This window comes from Anthonomus grandis, chromosome 3, assembly GCF_022605725.1.
Source record: "Anthonomus grandis grandis chromosome 3, icAntGran1.3, whole genome shotgun sequence".
Taxonomy (NCBI): Eukaryota; Metazoa; Arthropoda; class Insecta; order Coleoptera; family Curculionidae; genus Anthonomus; species Anthonomus grandis.
Window position 1 is genome coordinate 19,328,402 of NC_065548.1, and position 20,029 is coordinate 19,348,430.

Sequence of the window (20,029 nt, forward strand, 5' to 3'; positions counted from 1 at the left end):
TCACCTGTGGATAAACTTAATTGCAAGAATAACACTAATGTCCATAATTTTAAAAAAAGGTGATTACGACGGTCTAAATTTGCATTTTGATATTTTTGATTGGGAAGAAATTTTTAAAGATCATAACATAAATTTATGTATAAGTAAATTCTATGAAATTGTAAACATGCAATAAATCATTTTGTACCTTTAAAACAAATTTTCCACTTTATTTTAGTAAAAAAACTATTGATAAAATTTTACAAAAGGATCGAGCTCATATGGAAAAGATCAAACTCTGAAATTCATTATCGCGTATTTAGTGAGTTACGTCGACAAAGTAAAACAATGATACATTCGGATTATGTTAGTTATGTAAAATCTGTTGATAATAATATTTCAAAAAATAAAAAGAAATTCTGGCAATTGGTCTCGGTTAACAATAAAAGTAGTGGGATACCTAATTCTATATACCTTGATCAGAAAGCTGCTCGGGGACCTCAGGTCAGCCAACTATTCTCAGATTTTTTAGGGAAGCTTTTCAACCCTATGTACAGTCAGTAAATCATAATAATTCACCCATATTTGATGCAATTATTCCTAATGCATTCATTTTAGATTCAGAGGAAGTATGGAGAGCTCTGTCCGACTTGGACGAGAGTAAGGGTGGTGGGTCTGATGGTATACCGTCTTTTTTTGTAAAAAAATATGCACAGTCGCTATATAAACCATTGTCTATTATTTATAACTTATCTCTTAAGCAATGTGTGTTCCCTTGCAAGTGGAAAATAGCTAATGTGGTGCCAATTTATAAAAGTGGTGACAAATCTAGTGTGAAAAATTATAGACCAATGAGTAAACTTGATATCTTCGGTAAAATTTTTGAATTATTTATTCATAATAAATTGATACATTTTCTAAAACCTATAATTATCGATAAGCAGCACGGTTTTTTCCCAAACCATCAATTGATTCCAACTTAGTTGTTTACTCGGAATATATACTCTGTTCAATGGATTGTCAGACGCACGTAGACTCTGTGTACACCGACTTCAGCAAAGCATTTGACAAAATTGATCATAACACTTTATTACAGAAACTTGCTGGAGTGGGAGTTCATAGAGATCTCCTGCGGTGGTTGGCGTCGTACATTTTTAATCGATCCCAGTATGCCACTGTACATGGCTACCAGTCCTCCACGTATCCAGTTACCTCAGGCGTACCTCAAGGTTCCCTCTTGGGGCTCTTACTATTTATAATCTATTTAAATGATGTTATAAAATGTTTTACCTTCTTCAAAATATTACTTTATGCAGACGATATTAAGATTTTTGCTTCCATTATTAAACTCGGTGATGGCTTTCTCTTACAAAATGATTTGGACAGATTTTATGAGTATTATCAGAGAAATAAACTTTACCTTAATTATGATAAATGCGCATTTATTAGTTTTATACGCAATACTAACCTATTTCAATTCGACTATAATTTTAATGGAATTCTACTTAAGAGGACTGATAAAGTAAGGGACCTGGGTGTCATATATGATCAAAAGCTAACTTTCGCAGAACATAGTAATTACTTAAGCATCAAGTGTAATCGAATGCTGGGATTAATTGTAAGAAATAGTAGACTATTAACCTCTAATAGCTCTCTAAAAGAAGTCGTCTTATTTGCTGCTCTCTTTCTATGTTTAAAAAGAGAATCAGAGATCCTTGTTCTAATTAACAAAAACACAAAATTAGAAACTTAGCACTTTGCTGTATTTCTGCTCTTGTATTATTTTTTAAATTTTGTATTAGTTAAGTATAAGATGAGTACACCTGAAACACTTCGTAATTTGTGGATGTTCCTTTGGGTTTTGTCCTGTTAACATGTTTGGTTTTTAGCGGACTGTATATTAAAATAAACGATTGAGATTTGGTTCAAACACTGCTAACGTTAATTAAAATCGACAAAATAAAAGGATACTATACGTTCAAAAAGCAAGATTTATTTTTTCTGTTATTTACAAAGTGTAAGAACTTAACTTGTGAAATTTGCGAGAGATAACAAAATAAAATTAAAAGGTTGCGCGTGTGCTTCGTCGAGTTCTCTCGCCAGACTTCTTTTTCGATCGCGTCGTTCGACCCTGTTAGGCGACAGCGCGGGTTGGAGAAGAGTGGGGAAGCGAACTGAATAAATATGTCTGTAAGCGTTGTTGCCGCGACTTCGTTAAACGCACTTTAATTTTGGAAGAACGCTCACACATAAACTAAAACGGAACATTGCCCCCCACCTTGAAAGTGTCCACTTTCAAAACTACAAGTGTCACCAAAACCTTCACTTAATTGTTTACAAAACACAGTCATAATCAGTTCTTTGGCAACGGGCATATCTTGGCAAAAGATCGCTTGATAAGACCCTTCCTGGTCTTTATGCTGGCAACCCTCGAGATTCCGTCCTTGCCTGGGTGAAGGTGATCAATCCTCCCTAACAGCCACTTGCATGGAGGTAAATTGTCTTTTTTTACGACAACTAAGTCGCCAATATTTAGCTGGTCGTAATTAGTCCGCCATTTGAGACGCTGCTGCAGCTCCGAAATGTATTCAAGAGACCATCTTCTCCAAAAATGCTGCTGTAGTCTCTGGATTTGCTCGAAATGGGAGAGGCGGTTCTCAGGCAACTCCGTATAGTCTGCTTCAGGTACCATCATCACAGGCCGTCCGATTAAGAAATGGGAGGGGGTTAAAGGTGCATAATCTGACGGATCAGCGGATAATGGAGACAGGGGACGCGAGTTTAAAACTGCCTCAATTTGAACCAGCAAGGTATAAAATCGTTCGAATGTTAATACAGCATTACCTGCAACACGCTTGAGATGATGTTTAGTTGCCTTTACACCGGCTTCCCATAGGCCCCCAAAATGTGGGGAATGAGGAGGGATAAACGACCATGAAATACCCTCATTATTTATGTATTCAGTCAAAGAGGTTTTGTTTTCTAATAAAAAGGTACCAAGTTGCTTTAGTTCTTGATTCGCCCCTAAAAAATTACTCCCGTTATCTGAGTATACTTGGTTAGGTTTACCCCGCCGTGAAACAAATCGTTTAAAAGACGCGAGAAAGGCTTCCGTCGTAAGGTCCGAGACTAATTCGAGGTGTATGGCCCGCGTTACAAAACAAATGAATAGGCATATGTAGGCCTTCGTGACCTTGAACCCACGACCTTGTCTATCTTTAACCGAAAATGGTCCCGCGTAATCCACGCCTGTGGTGAAAAACGGTGGAGCTGGATTAACCCGATTCTTTGGTAAATTCCCCATAATAGGGCAAATAGGAGTAGGATTTGCCCGGAAGCAATATACACAATCACGGTAGATTTTTCTAGCTAGGTTTCGTCCTGCCAAAGGCCAAAAGCCTTCACGAATAGAAGAAAGCAAAAGCTGAGGACCTGGATGAAGTAACAGTTTATGCCACTTGAGGAAGTGCAATTTGGTAAATTCATGTTTCGCGGACAAAATAATAGGATGCCTTTTATGATAACTAAAATTTGAATTTGTCAGTCTTCCTCCTACTCTAAGAACACCGCTTTTATCTAAAAAAGGATGCAGTTTAGCCAATTTGCTTTTTTTATCTACAAACTTATTACTGGCTAGTGCACGGATCTCATCGAAAAAACAACTATGTTGAGAAAGTTTTACAAGGGTGTTTAAAGCGTATTTATTTTCGTATGCTTCAAGTGGTCCAAATTTGCGCTCTTCTTTAGTCATAAGACAGTTTTGCTTAAACCTAAGGCAGTACGCGATTATTCGTTCCAACTTACCTAAGCTGGAATATTTAGAAAAGTCAATAACAGATTCGATAGGAATGGCAGTATTTGCTTGGACTATTTTTCGCAATTCAGGAAGATTCTCTCGAGAGATAAAAATTTTGGGCCACGCGTCTTCATTTAATTTCAACCAAGGTGGACCAAACCAATAAACATCAAGAGATAAAAGCTCGTTTGGATTAACACCGCGAGAAACGTAGTCCGCAGGGTTGTCCTTTGTTGGAACGTGTTTCCAATCTCTAAGATCTGAGAGCTCCTGAATTGCTACAACACGATTAGCCACAAAAACTTGTAAAGAGTTTGGAGCCATACCTAACCATCCCAATACGATTGTAGAGTCGCACCAATAAACAATCCTATTTACTAAAACATTCAAAGATAATTTTACTTTGTTTGTTAGCCTAGCAAGTAACAAGGCAGCTGTAAGTTCTAATTTGGGAATTGTTTGCGTCTTTAGAGGCGCTACCTTTGATTTTGCACATATAAGTCTAACTAAAACGTCACCATTAATATTTGTCGATTTGATATATACACATGCACCATAGGCGCAAGCAGAAGCGTCTGAAAACCCATGTATTTCAACTTGTATGGTATTTGTACAAATTACTCGACGACTTATTTCCAGGTTGTTTAAAGAGTTTAGCTGATCACGAAATACTAACCACCTTGTATAGAGACTATATGACAAGGAATTGTCCCATCCTATCTTTTCTAACCAGATGTCACGTAGAATTATTTTTGCTAAAATAGTAGTAGCGCTCAACAGACCCAAAGGGTCGAATAATTGTGCTATTTCGGACAGAACAACACGTTTAGTAATATTTTTTCGTGTCCCTTCACTAATTTTATAAAATAGACTATCTTTTCTGCCATTCCAGAATAACCCCAAAGTCTTAGTATTTTCGTTTACGCCCAAATCAATCAAATCAGCTTTGTCGGTAGTATGTATACCCTCTAAAACTTGGCTACTATTGGACACCCATTTTCGAAGATGAAATCCCGCCTTGCTAAGTAACAAAGATATGTTATTTCCAATTTCTATAGTTCTTTCTATGCTGTCGGATCCCGTGAGGAGATCGTCGACATAGAAATCTTCCTTTATTGCTCGGGATTCTTCAGGGAATTCCACCTCGCATTCTATACCTAACTGGTAAAGGCATCTTATGGCTAAAAACGCTGCCGACTTGGTGCCATAAGTAACTGTAACTAATTCATAAGTGTCCAATTTGTCATTTTTATTATCACGCCACAAAATGCGTTGTAAAGAACTTTGATTTTCATTTATTTGACACATACGGTACATTTTCTCCACGTCCGCAGCTATAACATAATTATGCTGTCTATATCGTACCAAAATAGTAAAAAGGTCTGACTGGATTGTAGGACCTGTCATTTGCAAGTCATTAAGAGAGACTCCAGAGCTACTAGGACACGATGCGTCAAATACGACTCGGAGTTTTGTCGTTAAACTGCTTTCTTTTAACACGCCATGGTGAGGCATGTAATAACAAATTAAGTCGTCCTGTTTAACATTTTCAAGTTTACGCATGTGCCCTAATAATTCATACTCTTTTATGAATTTACAATACTCTGCTTTAAATGATTCATCGCGATCAAACTTGCGTTCAAGTGATAAAAAACGTTTTTCAGCTATGTCATACGAATTTCCTAGCCTATCTGGACTTTCTAATAAAGGAATCGTTACAACAAATCTATTATTTGAATCGCGTTTAAATGTTTTTAGAAAGTGCTGTTCGCAAGCCTTTTCCTCGCTCGATAAAATTTTGACACGCGGAAACTCCTCTATTTCCCAAAAACGTGTAAGTTGCTTATCTAAATCAACATTTTGAACAAGGTGACACCGCACTTCTTGATGTGCTTCGCTCGATATGCGCCCAGAGACTATCCAACCAAATTTAGTTTTTTGCGCATATGGACCGTTTGCACCTAATTTTAATTGACCTACACAAATTAAGTCCCAAAAATAGTCAGCGCCGATAAGCATGTCTATATCCCCCGGTATATCGAAATTGGGATCAGCTAAAGTTATGTTGTGAGGAATATTCAAATCACGTTTGTTTAACTTAAAATTTGGCAAATTGTTTGTTATGTGGGGTACTACTAAACAAGAAATATCAAGACAAAACCCGTTAACCTTGGATTTAATGCGTGCAATACACTTAACTTTGCACTCCGATTCTGATTCATTAAATCCGCAAATTTTTATGTTAACTGGTGTTTTAGGTAGTCCCAGTTTGTTTCGAAAACGCTCAGTGAGAAAACTACTTTGAGAACCTGCATCTAGTAAGGCGCGCACAATAAAGGGTTTATTGTTTTTATCAAGAATGTCAACTGACACGGTCGATAGCAATATTTGATCAGTCGAAACGTTAAAAGATGATAGATTTACACGCTCATGTTGAATCTCTTCAATATTTCCGTCTCGGCTGCTTTCAACACTATTTACGTTTGAGTCGCAACTAGAATTAAAGTGCAGAAGCGTATTGTGTTTAGCTCTGCATGTTTTACAAGGCCTAGAATAACACTGCTTTACCATATGACTCGCCCTTAGACAATTTAGACATAAATGTTTTTTCTTTACTTCCTCTAAACGCTCATTTGTATTCAATTTTAGAAAATCTGGACAGTTTTGAATATAATGCCCTTGTTTACAAAATGAACAGTTAGGCTTTACACTAGTGTTTTCAGTAACAAAAGATTTTACTTTTCTGTGCCTTTTACTTGAGTCTTCAGTAACGACAACTGATTTATTTTGTTCTAAAGACTCGAGAAGATATGCACGTTCTTTCAAAAAGGAAGTTAAATTGTCTAAAGTAGGTGTGGTATACGAAGTTTTTAATTGTTCCCATTTACGAAGTGTAATTTCATCTAGCTTACTACTAATCATAAAAATAACCAACGTATCCCAAGCTTCGACAGGTTCATTTAGAGTTTTCAGCGCTCGCAAGTGCTTGGCAACACTGTCAACCAATTTGCGCAGGGAACTAGAAGACTCTACATGCAGCTTTTGAATATTAAACAGAGCTTTAACATGGTTTTGAACTAATATTCTGTTATTATTAAACCTGTCACAAATCAATGCCCAAGCGATATCATAATTTGTAGCTGAAAGCTCTAAACTTGCTATAATTTCAAGTACGCTAGGACCTAGGTATGACTTAAGATAATGAAATTTTTGAATGCTAGACAAATTTGTATTTTGATGTATTAACGACTCATAAGTATCTCGGAACTCAAGCCACTTTTCATATTCCCCGTCATATGTGGAAATTTCGATAACTGGCAGCTTGACTCCGCCTGTATTTTTAGAATCATGATTATTAATAACGTTAATCATACTATTGGGAACATCAATCGGTGTATTTTCGCCTAAAAATCTTTTAGCCTTAGCCTCAATTTCATAAAAAGCCTTTTCAAAATTTTCGCGCTCGATATATTGCTCGTCGGGGTTATCGCTAAGTAACTCTATCTGCCCCTGTATATCATCAAATTCATCTAAAATTCCACCAAAACGATCTATACGCTGCCTAAGTTCTATAAAAACAACTTGGTCCTCTATTACAAACTGTGGAAACGCAACTAATAAATTGTTAACATACTTCTGAAAGTTAGTTAGTTTTGCTTTGACTGAACCTCGTTTTTTGATAAGTTTTTCATGATCCATTTTGCTATTTATTTCAAGCCGATACTAACGAGAATAAACCAAATCAAACGTGCTACAAATATGCTTGAAATAATACGATAAAATACAACAACAACTTGCTAATTCAAAGAAAGAACAGTCAAAAAACTACGCATGCAAGGAAACAAACAAAGGAAAATATTACGGAACGGACCCACCTGAGTACGTCGTTGGTCCTCTCTTAGCGACAATCAAAATTCAACCCAGCAACAATAACCATCAACCGCTACAACTCGAGGTCTTACGTGGCCTTGCAAGCTTCAATTTACAATTTATCCGGACGAAGGATCAAAAATATGTTTGGTTTTTAGCGGACTGTATATTAAAATAAACGATTGAGATTTGGTTCAAACACTGCTAACGTTAATTAAAATCGACAAAATAAAAGGATACTATACGTTCAAAAAGCAAGATTTATTTTTCCTGTTATTTACAAAGTGTAAGAACTTAACTTGTGAAATTTGCGAGAGATAACAAAATAAAATTAAAAGGTTGCGCGTGTGCTTCGTCGAGTTCTCTCGCCAGACTTCTTTTTCGATCGCGTCGTTCGACCCTGTTAGGCGACAGCGCGGGTTGGAGAAGAGTGGGGAAGCGAACTGAATAAATATGTCTGTAAGCGTTGTTGCCGCGACTTCGTTAAACGCACTTTAATTTTGGAAGAACGCTCACACATAAACTAAAACGGAACAAACATCCTATTTGTTTTTGATAAATAAAAAAAAATAATAAGTAGTCATTTACCTTATAATTACATACAACTGTTATAAAAATAAACAATCACCAATAAACTCTTTTAACAAATAGTTTTACCAATCCGTTTCTACCTATCTCTATACAATAAATTGAAATATATTATCTTACAAATCTCACAAAAAATCTCGGTTTGTGGATCAAAGCATTTAAAAACAAGTAACTACAAAATGAACCTGCTGAAATGTTTGACCTTTAGCCAAAGTTATGTACTAATTTTTAAAAAAATAAAAAATTTAATCTTTCACCAAGGTTGTTTACAGATTTTATTTCTGTAAAAAGTTAAAGAATTTATTTTAAGAGTAATAAAGTTAAATAAATGAAACAAACAAACTACAAGTGCCCTTACTGCACTTGGAGATTGATGTAAAAAGTACTTATAGTATCCTATGAGAATTTTACACTCAGGCCAGGTCACACAAGTAGTCGTTAGCAACAGAAAACGTTCCCACAACAGGGCTTTACCTTTGATTAACTGGCTTTACCAAGATACTTAACTGGCTTAACTAAGAGTACCTGTGGTACATGGCAGATAATTATATAGAACGGTATGGAACCGTAGGGATCCTAAAAGAAACACGTGGAACCTAAATATTGTTTTCATAGAAACTCAGCAATAAAAAGGCTTCAAGATCTAAGGAGGGTCTAAGCATTAGTAAGTGAACGTATAGTAGACACAACGCCTTAAATAACGTCAAAAGGAAACTACCTGTTACCTCGAAATATGGCCGGCTTTTGGCTATTTAGGAACGTGTTTTACTCATCTTTCGGAAAAAGAATATAGATGCTCGACAATCCAACCTGCTAGGTTACAATTTCAGGAGATAATTCTCACTCGTCATTAACAATGATGTCAAACATAAACAAAATAACATACTGCAAAATGATTTAATTCGTAAGTAGAAGGTAAACATTGGGAAAAGCAACGGCAACAAAGCTGTTCCACTATAAATTGAGAAAAAATATCCGTTAATCCGGTAAATTCGAAAAAGAATATATCATGATGGTTTACTGTCTGAGACTATGACTTAATGCCAATGGTCAACTCGATCTAGAGTCATCTCGTGACAAGTGTGGTAACCAATTTCCAAAACCCATCAATCACGGAAGAAAACCGCTTAACCTCTGCTTTAATGTATGCTGGCATCCAATAATAACAATTGTTTTGTTATTTAATTTATACCGAAAGATTAAATAAATTTTAAGAATTTGTTAATAATATTAATCTTATTAATTTAATGGCCAACTCACAAAAGTAAAAACGCTACAAGTTGTACTACAATGACTTTGCACATCTTTGGTTCCAAGTCCAGCCTTAGAAGCTTATATGCTATATACCTGTAGTTTGACTTAATTTTATAATGATATTGGCCAGACACAAGCATACATGACTCCTTTCACCATTGTGAATTTGTCATAAAACTACTTATTACTAACTTCTTTTTTAAAGTTTGTCATTAGACTCGACAGTCATACTTGCTTAATATTGTTTGTAGATCGAAACAAAATTGTAACAACATCTTATAGCCTTTTGTCAAAGTTTAGCATCAGACCTATCCATTATCTTTAATTCATGTATTTTTCTTTTTTTAAAACCGAAAAAAGTCATCACATATACTAAAATTTTTTATTAATATTTATCTATAATCAATAGTTGCTCTCTTATTTTTAACTTACACTTAACTCAATTCCATAGTTCTAAGTAGTTTTTTTTTTTTTTAAATGTTTATTTAAAACGAGTAGGTTTATAAACTTCATACAAAGTTTATTATACAAAACTACCTATTCTAAATTTTAAACAGATTAGTAAAATTAGTAAAAAATAGCAATTATATTAAAATAACGCCAAAAACTTGTTCAAACACATCGTGTTATAATACTTTAAAATGAATTATTGTTAGTATTAAATAAACAAATCTAGTTCCACGTATTTAAAACTGTTTTAAACAAAAAAAAACTGCGTCAAAATATACGATCATACATCCATATTAATCATCTTCCTGAGGCTATTTAATTCACAGTTGGCTTAACGTTATTATTTGCCTTTTATTATTGGACGGTGTGATTTTTATCGGCGTGTTTTCAGTTCCATAAAATCGCTATTATTTTAGCGGTAAAAATGGCAATCGGATATCAATATGTGGTTGATAGTGGGCAATTGCCTTGTTGTCTATGGCCGGATTTTTTATTTGTTTTCTGAACTCTGGCAGCCAAATTACCGATAAACTCAGTTTTTTTTTCTAAATAAATGTTTGATGGTGATTAGGTTTTTGTTTTTTAATATGTTAGAAAAAAAATTATACTTATATCTTTTCCGTCAGAATAATTAGATCGGGAAATATTAAAGTAAAATAAGTCTTAAAATACACTTTACAAATAAATTTAAAATACACAGATTTCAAGTTGTTGCATCATGTTGTTTTTATACAAAGAAATTCTAAAACGCTTACATTTTTTTGTAGGCTTATTTATCAATATTTATTTTTTAATTTCGTAGCATATTTGTTTTCCGACAAGAAAGTTTTACGAGTTTACGTAGATGCCACGACCATTCATAAGTGAGATTGACCGTGCAAGAATAGAGGTTTTACTTGAAGAAGGCGAATCTTAAGAGGCTAATAGAGTTGGCAGTTCAACTATCGGTCTCTACATTGCGGAGGCGAATATTGCAATAGGTTTCAGATTTCGCCGACCATTAGTAGCACAACTACAACCTGAGCATAAAGTTCATCGACTACAGTGGGCATAAGAGCACATGGCTTCACCTGCACAATATTGGATCTCGGTATTTTTTTCTGACAAAACAAGAATTCCTTTAGCGCAGGATAGTCTATATTAGATACTATCATGGAGAGAGCCAGTAGGAGCTGTCCAGCTTGCTTATATATGTACACCCCGCGTACCACCCTTTGCAGCAGGAAGTTCTACGTTCTGGGCTGGTATCATGCTTAATAGTTGCACATAATTAAGTTACATTTAAAGTAGTTATATGATAGATATATGAGGAAAATTCTAAATGCTTACGTCATACATAGGTAAGGAGCCGTTGGTGTGTGTAGTATTTTTTTGTTCTCATATGATATTATACTACAAGTTTTGGTTTGTTTAATTTTATGTAAATTACTTACTTTTTAATGTATATGGCTTAAAATTTACTTTTAGCTATTGGCAACAGGGCATCGGCAAATTGTTAGCTTGAAATTTTTTTTCAATTCATGTGTAGTGTAAAATTTATTGCAGAAATTAAATAAATTTTAATAATTTATATACTATAAATTTATTGATTTAATCTGCTTACCATCTCTATTAAACTATCTTTTACTTATAATATTCATATTACAATTGTGTTTAGCTTATTTATAGTCTATTAATTTTTATATTATATATAAAAATTAATACGGAGAAAACCGGTTTAATTTTGATAATAGCCACTTTATAGACGTTGGACACTCTTAAAATTTGGCTGTACGAAAAACAACCTTGGTCTATGCTTAGGAATCGGGGTGCTGCTAAAAATAACTAATTAATACCTTAATATTGTTTTGAAATGTTGATAAAATATAAATATTACCTACTGATTATTATAATATAATTTGACACTGATTCCACGAAGAACTCCTATTATAGTATAATTAGTGTTGGGTTTTTCATCAAAGTATTTCTCTGTGTTTTCCGGATTACTATTTGATTCGATTCTTTTTGCGATATTTTTGTTATATTCAATATTTGCATTGGCCACATTGGTGACCAAAGTTTTTCTCGTGGTAATTTTTTCCAAGGACCTATCTTTTTGTGCCTCGACTGGAGGATTTAATTGTCGTCCCTTTAGATCTAACCCTTAAAAAAAAAGAGAAAGTAAAAGTAAAAAGCAGTAAAAGTAGGTAATACAGTTTTTCATTCGGACCTGTTCTTAAAATTTAGATTAAAATTAATTGCAGTTAAGTCTTTTTTATTTGCTGTCATTATTTTACGGTGACGTGAATTCTTTATATATTCCTCTGGAATGTCAGACGTCAGACGTCATGTAAGTAGCACAGAGAAATTTTCATAGAATCTAATTTAAAATTCAACTTTTCTTTTTTTTTTTAAATTATCCATTCACTTATTACTGCCCTATTATGACCTGCACTGCTCATGCTGATATTTTGCCACAAAATTATATTTCAGTTAGAAAACTAATTTAGGGATAAGTTATTCATTTGCCGTTGTTTTCCTTTTTAATCTTTATCAATTTTGTTTTTTATTCAGGAGGTTCTCAACATGTTCTCTAGATGTCCTTTAAATGTCTAGTAAGTTCTACAAATTTCCCTTAGTTTATTCTGGTTACTTGCTGTCCTTCTTAATTGTTTGTTAAAGCTAGGCTATAAGTATTCTAGTGTAGAAAACTGCTACCAACACCATAACCTTCGGCTGATAGCATCGTCGCTTTTAAATTGTGTCGAGAGGTATTATATGACCCAACGAGAAATAATACTGACAAGTCTGTTCTAATTCTATTATAGTTATTACTTACTATTTTAACTAAAAACAGCAAAATGAAAGAAAAGACTTTAAAACATTGTCTACTGTTATAGTATATCAATTTACAAGTTTTCTAAAGAGTTAAAGCCCTCTAAATTTCATAAAAGTTTTATTGTTTTATTTAAAGTGTAGATATATTCAGATTAAACAGATTAAGAATACTTTATGCTCCGTTATGTAAATATCCTGTTGTTTACGGTTTATTTTATTATAACAGTCCATGGTACTACATAAACATTTATTATCCTGCGCAGAAAGTTCATGACTTTTTTCCATATTTTAAAAAAATATCTGTTAATAAAAGTTAATTAATGACCTTGTGTCCAGAGGACTATACTTTGAATAGGAAAAGTTTTCAAATGTTTTATTATTTACGTGTCTGATTTCTCTTTTAACTCACCTACAGGCAACAATGTTAGTTAAAAGTCTATTGCTGTGAATACTTTTGCTAACACTTATAATCTTGTTGAGAATAGTCACATCTTCTTCACTATTGGATCTTGTTTTATCTAACTTCACCTGTACTGTTTCTCGTAGTGACGTGCCTTTTGTCTTGAAGGATTTGCATCACTCTGCACTGCAAATTAATTTTACTATCTCATGCCAACGTGTCCATAATTTTCAGCTTAATAAAAACTTTTCTCATTCTTTTAACTTTAAAAGGGCCAACTGCCATCTCCTTTACGACTCGATCATTGAAGCTAACTGGTCTACTGTGTATATATCCTCTAACGTTAGTAATGCATGTGAAGCTCTATCTGATGTATTGAATGGCATACTTACCGTACACATTCTTCTTCAGAAGCGTCAACGTAAAAGAAGATTTCCAACTTATTATTCTTGAGAATTGATTAAAAACATCTGTAGGAAAGAAAAGGCTTTGAAGGACTTTAAAATGTACAATTCTCTATTCGTTCGAAATAAATTCCATTCTCTTAGACGCCTTATCAAACTACAAATACGCAATGAATATAAGTTGTGTATATGAAACACTGAAAGTGATTGAAAATATTTCTGTGGATTCATCTAGCTTTTGGAATTTTATTGGTTCTAAGTAGGCTGGCACCAGGATTCCTGGTATGATGAGGCTACTCGATGATGTGGTAATTAAAGACCCCTAAGACATAGTTGATGTTTTTGCACTGTTCTTTGGTGAGGCATTTATATAATCAAATTTCATTAACCATTCGTCGACGTCTGATAATGTGCCCCACTTTGACATTTCCAATGTTGATGCTTCGCAGATTATTTTAGCTAGTAAAAAACTCAAAAATAGGTTAACATCTGGTCTAGACGGTGTACCTAGCTTCTTGGTTAAAGATTGTATTGATATCCTGGCTGATCCGCTGACCTACATTTTCAACTTAATACTGTCAACAGAACAGATTCCTGCAATTTGGAAGACTGCTAAAATAATGCTTATTTTAAAAGCTGACGACTCTGATCAAATCGTGAACTGCAGGCCAATCTCATTACTCTGCAACTTCTCACAAATTTTCGAAATTATTCTAAATCGGTTGCTATTTAATCACGCAAAAGAACTCATCTCTATAGACCAGCATGGGTTTTTTAGCGGGTGATCTTGTATTACTAACTTATCCTGTCTGTCTAGCCACATCTGTGAATCACTTGATGTTAATACTCAAGTCAATGTTATTTATACCGACTTCCAAAAAGCCTTTGATCAGTATGGTTTTTCAGAGAGATTATTTAAATTATTTCATTCCTGCTTGATTGGTAGATCTCATTATGTCGAATATGAGCGCTTTAAATCAAAACTTTTTAAAGTAACGTCGGTTGTGCCACTGTTTAGTTTTTTTATAAATGACTTGATTGAGTCACTCACTTGTCATAGGCTGGTTTTTAATTTAATAATTTAAATGTATATGGTTTGGAGGATTGTGTTTTTTTTCAGAACTGCCTAAATACATTGGAAGTATGGCGCGCTGTTAACAGGTTAGGCTTAAATGCGGCTAAATGTAGTGTGGTTAATTACTCTAAATCGAAAACACCCTTAAATTTTAATTACTTTATTAATGATACTATTTTGAATATATGTATTAGAGCAAATTACTGAACTTGGTATCACCTTTGATTTTGAACTTACATTCGTTCCACACTTCAACAACATAGTCAAGTCAGCTCTGAAAAGGTTTGAAGTCATAATTAGAAGTTCTCAGAGTTTTACTTTGAAATCTACATTAAGACTGCTTTTCTGTTGCTTTGTAAGAATAAAACTGGAGTTTGGCTCCATTATATGGAACCCGCTTTATCAGAATCAAGTTGGTCTCCTTGAATCTGTTCAACGTAAATTTGCTAAGTTTTTGGCCTTCAGGCAGTATATTCATTTAGAGGGTTCGATTATCGGCAAATATTCGAAGGCTTCAATGTATATCCATTACATCTTAGAAGAATGATCTTCTCTGTAAAATTCCTGTATGGGTTACTGAATGGATTAATTGAGTCCTGTACTTCTTTCTGGTGTACGTTTCATGGTGCCTAGGCTTAATGCTAGACATCCCCTAACATTCTTTCTGCCAAGGCCTCATACTAATATCCTGTTGAAATCGCCGCTATATACAATATGCGCTACATTTAATCAGATCTATCACATGTGTAATATAAATTTCTCTCCGGTTCATGTGATTGTCGGTATATTGGTGGATCATTACTCTTGAGATTAAACCCATGTGTTTAAGTTATAGTTGTTAAACTTGTTTAAGGTTTATATTTGGGTTTTCATATCATATTAATAGTTATTTGTTAATTTTTTGGATAACATTTGAGATTTCAACTTTACTTTTTTTCTTTTCTTTTATTTTTTTAGGTTTGTTTTGTGTTTTTTTTCTTTAAACTATATTTTTCATTGTTTTGCAACTGTTTCCTGTTATTGGGCAAGTTGCCTGTTAGAAACAAAGGCTTATTATTGTTATTATTAATTTTTATTAAGACTATTTATTATACATTCATTGTGGTAAATAAGTACATCACTGTCTTAGAAATCCCTACTTGTTTTGCTTGGGATAAAACCAGATTGTAAAGAAATATCAGTGGCGAAGCGTACGAGTAGACAAGGTAGACACTGTCTACCCAAAATTATCCAGTTATTTATCATTAATTTATCACGTAATTATTTCATGTAATTGTTGAATAATATAAAAAAAAAATTAACACAGCACGTAGTCGCTCTCCTTACTATTATTATATAGTATCTAAACATGATTAATCCGAAGGCGCGCCCCGCCTGCCGCACCGATGAAAGTAAAAATGCAGGGCTGATACTAAATTAATGGATACGAGCCCCAGGAAGACACATTGATATTTGTCTTTCGAAATTCGGAGCATCTAATCGAACCAAAAACGCATCAAGCAGGCGACAGAGGTCCGGCCGCATCAGAATTCAGCCTATTACGTCTGCGAAATTTACTCGCGGGAAAGACATTCGAGCTTTTGTCTATCGAAGTCGACCAGCTATTTTATTATGCTATTGAAGGTTATTGTTTACGGACACGCTTAATCTGGTCGGCTACAATACATCTTCAGTTTTGTTTTGTTGAATCTGAAATGAAAAATTTTGATGAAACTGAATTTTGATGAATTGCATTTGGCATTTGGTGCGGGCGCGTACTATTATAATTTAATAATTAGTAGTATTTTTATTTTTGGGTGTATAGAAATTTAGAAAAGAGTTTTTTTAGTGGATATTTTAGTGGTTATTTATGAACGACTGTTCGATATTAGCAATTGTATTTTAGTTGTGTATTTTGTAAGTAGTATTTATTTTTATGCTATCTATTATTATTTTTTTTGTTCTTTATATCACTGCATAATTTTTTTCTCTGAATTAATATTATATGCGCTTTCTTTCCCTATTTCATTAAAGTAAATAATATTGAATACACAATTTTTTCTAATTAACGATTTTTATTGTTTGTCTTCCCGAAAAAAAAATTCACGCTTCGGCACTGAGAAATATGTCTATAAAATAATTTAGTTTTCTTGATGTTCTTCATTATAGATAACACAATTTTTTGTAAATTAAACTTTGAATAAATTAAGTGGCGTCCAGGGCGGAAATCACGAACTGTAAGGACTGCGAGGGATCATCCACCAACTACCCTGTTCACCTGATGAATAGCTAATGTGATTATGTGTGTTTAAAAATATCCTTAAAGTCAAAATATTGGCTACAAGGCTTTCGCTTTTATGGATGATAACGTTCGATCTTATCGTACCAGAGCTGTAAATGAGTATCTGGGATCAAAAGGCATCAATCATTTGGACTGGCCCGCACTATCGCCAGAGATAAATCTTATAGAACATGCTTGGGATTTGCTTTCCAGGGCAGTAGCAGCACGCTAAAACCCACCTAGGATTATACAAGAGTTTGTGCATGCTGCTCGAAAAGAATGACACAATATTCCTCAACAACATATCTTTAATCTCATAGACGGTATCGGCAGGAGTCTTCAAGGTTATGTAAACGCTAGACGTGGTATTAAAAAATTTTCCAAGACCTTTATTACAAAAAACCATCAGTTTGTTAATTTTAATTTGTATTAAATAACAAACCTATATTTAAAAACAAATCTTAAGAGTAATAAAGTATTTTTTAAAAGCATTTTAGTTGTTTTCCTAATTTAAACTAATCAATTTATAATAGTTTCTAATTTATTTTTGTTGAAAAAAACTTTCGGGAAGTTAGGATGATGCAAAACATTTGAATCTATGTGTATTTTGATTCATGTTGACGAACGCATTGAAGCCCAAAAATGCCAATCTGGGATCTTTTTGAATTCTTTAGTGTAAGCTTTTTACATTGAATAAAAATTCTTTTTTCTTATCAAGGCATTATTGAATATATTATTTGTCTTGCGAAAAGACTAGATTTAAATTCCATTGGATATAATTAAGATAAATTTAGGAAGGGCTTGGATAAATCATCAGCCAGTAAAAAACCTGCAACAAATATTGACATTGAGAATGAATGAAGAATGTGAAATTCTGCGAGTTAGATCATTACATTTACTTATTAATTATTTTTAATCATTATTGACGTAACTGACTTTTTTTATCTTGTCGTTAGATATACTGCTGAAAATTCGTCAAGTTTAACGATGGTTTTACACTAAAATATCTTCAAGAATACTCAACCAAATCTAGATATATGTTTTTGAGGGTTAACAAACGAGAGTACCCTAAGCTTAGAGTTTGTGCATAAATTATGCCATGAGCTTACTTATTATTTTGAATATTACATTGAGCTGTCGCCCCAATATGTTTCAAGAATTGTTATCAAGCTACTAAAAGAAATAGTAAAACCAAAGTGACGTCATTGGAACGTGTCACGTGTGCATAAAAGGGGGAATTCTAAATGCCATTTAACTTTTAATCACTTAAATTAATCCATGACGCAGACTGTCGTATAGCGAGACAGACCATCATCTCCCGCTGTGCTGTCATGCTCGCGGCTCTCCCCCAAGATACAAGTATCTTTAACGGAACTCTCTATAACCCTCCCGTATAGCCTCGGGCTGAGTTGTTTTTGAAAAGGGGGCGGCGGGATGATATGCCATATTCGGTTATATTATTTGATGTATTTGAAGGGATTACATTTGCAAATGTTGGGATACTATATTGAGAAATAGATCACTGTAAATAATGTAGAGGAGAATTAATAATTAATACAAAATCAGGAACGTATCACAATATGCATGACTCTATCTGATCAAGTATAGGAAAATTAAAATTTATATGTTGGTTAGGCTTGATATCGTAAATAATTACAGTGAAAATAGCATTGTGTACTTCTATCTATATGATTATCTCTATTGAAGTAGGAAATGCCGCATAAACTGTTTAACAATAATTTCAAATAAAACAGTTTTGCAGAAGGAAGATATACTTATCTATTATGTAATGACTACAAAATAGATATTCAAAATTATATACTTTTCAAAATTAATGGAGGCTAGCCAAGATTGTGCCGTACCAACTAGCGTGACATAAAGTTTCAAAAAGCAAATGTAAATTGTAAGGAAGCGAACAAAAAACTATACAACATCTTATCATAATTCATTCAATCCAAGATGCCAAAATTCCAAACCGATATGCCGGGTAATCCAATAAGACTGTTCCTCGGGAAGGGTTCGTTGTATGACTTGAGGGGTAAAAAAGCAAATAAAAATTATTAAATAAATCGGTCATGAAGAATTGCTGGAAAATATTTTCTCCACCAGAAAGCGTAACTGACATCTTAAATTCCGCCAATTTATAATTTTAAGTAGAACCAGTTTATTTAAAAAGATGCTGGATGGCGTTCAATTTTTTTCTTTGGAATAACCTGCTGTAACTTTTTAACGGTTAGACCGATTTTATCAAATTTGGTATTGTAAAAAAGAGAATTTCTTAAAAAATAAGAATCAATCAAACTATAGTTAATTTAATTAAATCCTTCTCCGCTAGGGGGCTTGTTTTGACACTATGACCCAAAACCCTAAAAAAAAAACAAAAAAGTCAAATGAAATGTTATTTTTTTTTTCATAAAAAAGTAGCCAAAGAACATCCAAAAAAGCCAGTAAAAAACCGTCTTTAAAAATGTCGTTCCTAACCTCAAATATTGAAAAAATGAGATTAATAGATCTTTGAAGGCCAATGATCGCGCAGTAAATTTCACAAAGCTATTTAAAATTTAGCTACAGAATGAATAATATATTATAAAGGCAATAGTGAGTACAAAATATAAATCGAAAAAAAATACATTATCAGAATATTCATGTTGCTCCAAATAGATAAAACGCATCCTGAACTGATTAAGTCACTTTAATAATATATGTATAAGCGAGGCTATATTATAGTTACTTTACTGAATTCTTTTTATGACATGGTATGTGGTTCTAAGAAGAACGTTTATTAATAAAGCCCATGAAAGCAAAAAAAAGTAATCTAATGGCCATCCTAGTAAATTGAAAGAATCAAGTTCAACTCTTGGGATATTTCAGATGGCATTCCTAATTCTTGCAATCATATCCTCACGGAAAGTTGCCTTTATTGCAAAGACGATATCCTTAACACTTCGCCAGAGATACAAGTCAAGGCAGGTTAAATGAGGAGCTAGACCTAGAAATATTCATTAAGTATTTATATGTCCATAAATATAAACAGAATCATTCCAAAAGGCAACATCTAAAGATTCTTGTATTAAATATTTGCCTTGGAGACTAAAGGAATCGGTTAGGAATAGGCCGAGCCAATTGTTCGCATAGT

At 33.6% G+C, this 20,029-nt stretch overlaps 1 protein-coding gene across 1 annotated transcript; it reads right to left on the reverse strand.

Annotated features, from left to right (window-relative positions):
- Nucleotides 1-2,332: 2,332 nt before the first annotated feature.
- On the reverse strand, nt 2,333-7,474 carry LOC126734295 (uncharacterized). Its single transcript, XM_050437855.1, has one exon. The coding sequence runs from the start codon at nt 7,472-7,474 to the stop codon at nt 2,333-2,335; it is 5,142 nt and encodes a 1,713-aa protein (XP_050293812.1).
- Between the last annotated feature and the right edge of the window lie 12,555 nt (nt 7,475-20,029).